Source organism: Dromiciops gliroides, chromosome 4, assembly GCF_019393635.1.
Source record: "Dromiciops gliroides isolate mDroGli1 chromosome 4, mDroGli1.pri, whole genome shotgun sequence".
Taxonomy (NCBI): Eukaryota; Metazoa; Chordata; class Mammalia; order Microbiotheria; family Microbiotheriidae; genus Dromiciops; species Dromiciops gliroides.
The window spans coordinates 95,607,568-95,614,513 of record NC_057864.1 but is presented as its reverse complement, the minus strand read 5'-3'; the positions used below and the strand labels follow the sequence as shown (position 1 = coordinate 95,614,513).

At 39.9% G+C, this 6,946-nt stretch overlaps 1 protein-coding gene across 1 annotated transcript; it reads right to left on the bottom strand.

Moving 5' to 3' along the window:
- Positions 1-4,360: 4,360 nt before the first annotated feature.
- LOC122725648 (biogenesis of lysosome-related organelles complex 1 subunit 2-like) lies at positions 4,361-4,723 on the bottom strand. Its single transcript, XM_043962857.1, has one exon. The coding sequence runs from the start codon at positions 4,655-4,657 to the stop codon at positions 4,361-4,363; it is 297 nt and encodes a 98-aa protein (XP_043818792.1). The 5' UTR covers positions 4,658-4,723.
- Between the last annotated feature and the right edge of the window lie 2,223 nt (positions 4,724-6,946).

Here is a 6,946-nt window from a genome sequence, read left to right as displayed (position 1 = left end):
TTCAGCCTGAACCCCGATAGCTAGCAGATAAGTCCCTATTTACTAACTTCTCTCCCCAAGAGAATAAACAAATCAAAATGCCCCTTTTGACTAAACTTCAACTAATGAGTCCTCATTCACTATCTTCTTTCCCTAAAGAGTAAATAGATCTTATTGTTCTCCTTAGCAAATATCTAGACATCCTTGTCCTTGGTAAACCCTTCCTGTGTCTTTAAGCTGCCTGTTATAGTATTTTCTTTAGGTTAATTTTTATCAGGCTAATAAAACTGACATCACCCTGTAACCAGTGAACAAGGAACCTTAAAAACCCTTAGAAAGAAGGGGAGCTTTGAGCTTCCCTCTTGGGAAGGGAGACTCCACACGTGATCATGTGCTGTATCTTTCTTCTTGGGACAAAATATTAAATCGATATGTTTTTCCTATCCGTTCTCTGATCTGGTTTCTGTGAGGTAACTACTTCTGGTAAGAGAGGCAGAAATAGCCTTCTCTGATCTGGGTGAACAAGTTGTAAGAGATATTATTGATGTCTCTAATCTGTTTATTATCTTGTAGGAGGTTGAGTACAAAAACTATATTTAATATTCAACACTGCCATCTCAGTCTTTTTCTGCCTGGCTTTGTTTCTATGTCTCTATTTTCATGTCTCCCTCTCAATCAATCACATATACAAAGTAAGTAAAAGTATTTGGGGTGAAGAGGGATCAGGGAAGTGTCTTATTCTGTGTGTGTGTCTGTTCTGTACTTCTATCTGTCTTCATCTCTTTCTTTCTCTATATGGTGCATCTCTGTATGTTCCTCTCTACACCTGTGTCTTTATATATGTGTATCCCTGCATAGCTCTGCACATATGAAGTGTAGTTTATATCTAGTCTACAGGTGCCCATGAAAGGTATTCACCCTTACAATTTTAAGCAAAGTTTATTTGGAAGATTCACAATATCAGGAAAGCACACGTCAGACTGATGGCCATATCAGTCTCATAGTCACCCTAGAATCACAGATGCTCCAATCTGAGGCAAGCAGAAGCACATACCACCTGGGAGGGGTGGGTGGCTTCATTCCAAACAGTGACTCTTAGTTGAGTAATGCACCCCTCTCTGTTATTTAATGGTCTATTAGCTTAAAGGAGGGATGGATGGAAACGTACTAGCAGTCCTCTTGTGACCCCAGATGGGAACTTTAACACTGTCACATGATCATATATGCATTGGGTTGGCATTGTGCCTATATATATATATATATATATATATATTGTGAGAGGCAGGAGCTCAGAACGAATGGTAAATCCTTGCTTTGATAGCGATTATTGAATTAGGAAAGAAAAAGACAGACAGACACTAATTTCACCTGGCAGGCTGACATCTCCCTTTCTTTATATTATTTCTCCCTAAAGAGAGTCTGGAACTACACCTGTTCTCTCTCAAAGCAGGAAGCAAGATGGTGTCTCTTCTCCCATGCTCTCACTCCAATTCTGTGTTGTTGAGTCTTGATCTTCTCCACTAATGAGGAGAGTCCTATGTAAATTATCCAGGCTTGAACCCCAGCTTACATAGGTTTATAGTCTCTTTGGATTTGGAACTCAAATAGACCTCAGAGACTATCTAGCACAACTCCTTCATTTTCCTGATGTTGTTCCTTTCCATATAGAAAAGAATTTCTAACCCCTTCCTTAGAAAGTCTTTGCTTTGATGTGGTACTTGATGTTCATGATAAAGATTTATCTACTTTTTAACTGATGTAGCTCATTCATGAAAGATGTATCATGCCATGTACTCAGACACAGTTTATTTACAATACAGAAAGATTGCCTCTCAGATAAATGTGTAATTACCTTTTCCCCCTCCTCCCTGGTAAAACATGTATGCTGTATTATTTATCAGAAAATCTGGATTGACTCCAACACTTTCTATGTAATTACTTAATTAGGTGGTTTCTTTAAATAAGGATCATGTATGCAAACAGAAATTTTCTGTTCTACCATGCAATTAGGTACTATAACTGTATGCAGTCTAATAAAGTCTCTGGTCAAAACTCATTAAAATATATTAAAAATACACAAGAGATGGCATTTATACTTCAGACTTTCAGGGATTTGGTTAACACTATGTCAATTAAGTACTCCAGCCTACTTACTGACTAACCCGATTCTATCCTATGAATCAAAGGAGTTAATATAACCAGTGATGCACTCATAAGCTTCTTGTAGGAGGCATAAAATGCAGCAGATTCAATCTGAACTTCATTTCCTGTATGTTTGGTTCAAATCCTGCTAGCATAGCATCATCAATCAGAATAAAACAATCAAGTCACAGTCCCCTCTTTTTCCCCCTGGAAACTAATGTAATGGGTTTTACATATTTTTTCTCCTTCAAGGCATTAAGGACCATGCTGGATTTTTAAGTGTACCTAGTGTATAAGGTGTAAGAATATAGACAGTCATGAAGGCAAGTCCAAAACCTGACTCTGGCAGTACTAACCATGGGAACATTGACATATCACTGAACACTTTGGTGTTCCCAAGAATTCTTTAAGCTTATAATGACTTGAATCTACAGAATAAGTTTCTATACTGGGAATTTGCTATGCCAGTGAAATCATAGGTCTGCCCTAAGTGTGTGGGGAAATACTTGGGGAAAGTATTTCCATTCACTTCCAGCCAAGTTTGTGTGTGTGTGAATTAACTTTCATTACTAAAGATGGTTCATTAAAGATGGTTCCCTGATCACCCCATTCCTCATACCTACAAGGATAAAACTACAGCCAGAGAATGCCAGTGAAGAACCTTTCACAAGAACTGAATTAAATGGGTCACAGATGTAACATTGGCAGGGAAAACTAGAGGCCATCTAATGCGACACCTTCATTTTACAGACAAGGAAACTGAGGACCAGGAAAATAGAGTGGTTTTTCCAGAGTGACAAAGGTAGTGTCAGAGGCAGGATTTGAATTAAGATCCTTGAACTCCAAAAGCAGTTCTTCCCCCACCCCTCACCCCACAACACCACCCCCCTTACCTTGCAGAAGCAGCTCAGGATCTTTAAGTTTATCTTCTGTTGATGAAAGATGTTTATTCTATTGACCACAGAATTAAGGGCTGCTCATCATAAGATGGAAAGTCAATCACCTCTATTTCTACAGTCTTTCATAGAAGCCCATTTATCCTTTAGGAAAGCAGCAGGCTAACAGTAGTCAACACGATATTTCATAGTTTGGCTCTTGTCCTCATGGATGTTAATATTTTTGCATGTTATTTTGGCTCTCACTTTGCTTAACTAGAATTGTTTGATTTTAAAATATTAATAATAAAGTTATACATGAAAAATCATTCTGTGTTAAGAGGGGTGTCATTTATTATAAATCACCAACCATCCTTGTGATTTATAATATATGTTCTCTGCATAGAAGGTAGTAAATAAATTAACACAATATGAAAATAGCGAGAAAATATGACATTATGCATTCTGTTTTTCTGTACTGCATGTATACAGAAATGCACACTGCCATCCAGCCCAATTTGAATTGGAGGAAAATTTGCAAATTCAATTCATAATGTAATAGTATGGCTTCATCATTAAGACTAAATCAGTCAGTTGTGGAATTATAATGATCAAGTATGGTTCAGAGGAAGAAGGCGGGGGAAATGTACCACCCTCTTTTCTTTGCAGAGAAGGGGGACTATGGTCTACACTGACATCATTGGTCAATAAGTTGATTAGTTTTGTTTAACTAATTTATTTTTCTTCTCTTCTACTTTTATCCTTTGTTACAAAGGATGACTCCCTGAAAAGCTAGGGTAGGAGTATATTTTTAAATGAAGTCAAAGTAAAAGCCAAAGATATCTATAAAAACATTTTAAAAGAAAATATTAATTTTTTTAAAAGTTCAATTACTAGCTGTGTGACCCTGGGCAAGTCACTTAACCCCCATTGCCCCGCAAAAAAAAAAAAAAAGTTCAATCACTGAAGTCACATTGCCTTTTTCTATGTTTTTTTTTTTTTTTAGAAATCGGCATTTATTATTCAAGTTCAAGAACACGAGGGGGGATATGGGGGAGGGGCACATTCAGAACAGTCAAAGAGGAGCCCTATGGGGGGCGGGGAGGAGCGGGAGCCAGGAGTTGGCTCCAAGTTGGGGTTGATCCTGATGTCTAAGCTTTGGTCCAGGGCACACAACGAAGCACACCATCGGGGCAGAGTTTTAAGGAAACGTCAAGGGGCAGCCTTGATTCATCCAAGAAAAGGCGGGCTGGGACCCTCTGGGGATCCGCCAGACAGCTTCCCTTCATAAAGTCGAAGCGTCCCAGCGCGATACCCCCTCACAGTCATTCCTGGAGTCCATCTTTGTGCTGGAGAAGTGTCCATCACCTCTCTAACTTCTTGTACTTTGCTTCTAGTTTCTTTGAATATGCATCCAATTTGTAGGCTGCCTGCTCAAGAGCTGCTGCTTGCTCCTCAATTAAAGTGATCTGATCCAGATAAGGCTGAAGTGCTGCATATTTCTGGTTTAAGTCCTTTAGGTTTCTACTTATGTTTACTGCAATATCTTTCATTTCTAGGTACTTCAAACTAGTCAGTTTGTTCATATTTTCCAGAAGTTTATGGTCTTCACTGGTAGCCGTCAGCTCGCCGGTCAGGTATGTGGCCATTTTGAAGAACATGCCCTGGCACAGCTCCGTGATGTCCGCCTCGGCCGGCTCCGTGGCCTCCTCAGTGATCTCCACCACATTGTTACCATTACACTGGGAATAAAAAACAATTATGACTCCCTCTGCCTTTCCTGCTATTAGTCAATATGGTATTAGTAGTGCCTAGCACCTGGATAATTAGTGATGTAAAATACAGGATTCATTGGCAGCTGCATCTCTAAATTCAGGGAAGATAGGGGGGAAAAAGGTCAGGGGAGAACAGGAGCTAGTCCTGGAAGGGACCATAGAGATCATCTAGTCCAACCTACATATTTTACAAATGGGGAAACTGAGGCTGTGGCTTAGAGTAAAAAAAGTAGTAAGTAGCAAAAAACAGGCTTCAAATACATTTCTTCTGACTTCCAACCCAATAACACTTCCACTAAACTACCTTGACCTACTTTCACATAGGAACAAAAATGAGAAAGAGGAAAAGGAAAGAGAGAAGGGATAACGGCATCCCTGATTTACGAGGCTTCTACTGGGGCTATGATAGTGTTGTTTCTCATGCTAACTACCCCTTTCTATAGACCACTCTCATGCCAAAAGCAGTAGAAGGAATACATCCTTAGGATGTTTGTGGCTATAGCTTCTTAGAGAGGCAGAGGGAGGGTAGAGGAAGAGGATGAAAGGATTCTTCATCAAGAGTCAAGAAGAGAAAAGGGAAAGGGAGAAAAGTCAGAGGGAAAAGGAAGGAGAGAGAAAAAGGGAAACAGAGACAAAGAGAGACAAAGAGAAACAAAGAGACAGACAGAGCCCTCCCTACTGCTCTCCCTTCATGAGTCTTCCTGGGTCCCTCATTCTCACATACAAGCAATGACTCATTATGTCTCTCCTCTCATCCCTTAAACAGAGCAATTTACCTATGAGGGGTGATAAAAAAAAGATTGAGATGGATTCTACAAACCACACAGGAAAACCATTATAATTACCTCATGACAACCTTTCTTACAGGTTCTAATACTATTCATGGGGCAGAAGCAAGAGCAGTAGAAGCCTGGAGACCCAGTACTGATTCTGGCTGCCCAGTCATATCCTAGCCCTGGCCTTGTCACTAATTAGCTGTCCAGATTGGCCTTAGGAAACTGACTTTACAGTCAGGCTTTTTGCTTCTTCTTCTTCAAAGAAAGGGGGTGCAGTAGGTCAGGGGATCCATGCTTAGATTTCAAGGGGTCTATGAACTTGAATGGGAAAAACAATTATATCTTTACGTCAGCAGAATGAGTTTCCTTTGTAGTCCTGTGTATTTTATTTCATACATTTAAAAATATCATTCTGACAGGGGATCCACAGGCTTTGCTAGACTGCCCAAAGAATCATGACACCAAAAAAGATTAAGAACCTTTAAAATAGATGAACCCCAAGGTCCTCTCTATCTTTAACATTACACAATTTTTATTATTATATGGTTTTTCAGTCTTAATACGATAAATGTAAAATTTATTTAACAAAATCTACTTACTTAACAAAACCAATACTCCTGAGAAATGTTTATTCCATAAATCAAGGGGAACCTTGCTACAATGTGTAGTAAAAGATTGTAAAGTCCTTTCTTTTTCTTTCCCTAGCATAGCATTACTGGGAGATTGGTTAGCTCTACCAACCTCCTCTCCCCCACAAACACCCTGTTAAATCTTTCTGCTCTGAATAATGAAAAACAGCTCCCAAGAAATTTGAATAACATCACCCCATAATTCTCAGAGGGATATGAGAAAGCCCAAGGGGACAAGTGAAAGGAAAATTGTGGGACTCTACTGGGTAACCTCTAAAGCAATGAGAAATACTAACGCAGAAAATAGGCACTGATTGGATGGGGGTGAATCAGAAAGAAATCACACTCTGAAAAATCGCCCTGGGTTTGAGGACAGATGTGATGTCGTCCTGACCAGTGAACATGCTTCCGTGAGATCACAGGTGCACGGAATTCAAGGACAAAGGGAGAAATGAAGAGCAGGGTTCTTCATGGGGCAGAACATTTGAACTGGACGAAGGGAGGGCAGCTGTGTTTTGCCAAGACAAGAGGGCCAAAAGCTGTAAATCATTTCCTATGAGCATAAGAATGACCTGTGTTTGGGGGCAGCTAGGTGGCAGCAGTGGATAAAGCACCGGCCCTGGATTCAGGAGGACCCGAGTTCAAATCCAGCCTCAGACACTTGACACTTACTAGATATGTGACCCTAGGCGAGTCACTTAACCCCAACTGCCCCTCAAAAAAAAAAAAAAAAAAGATTGACCTCTGTTTGGGACACCTCTGGCAAAAAG

Excerpts from the sequence above, each read along its gene's own strand:
- LOC122725648 (XM_043962857.1), bottom strand. The coding sequence starts at position 4,657 with ATGTTCTTCAAAATGGCCACATACCTGACCGGCGAGCTGACGGCTACC.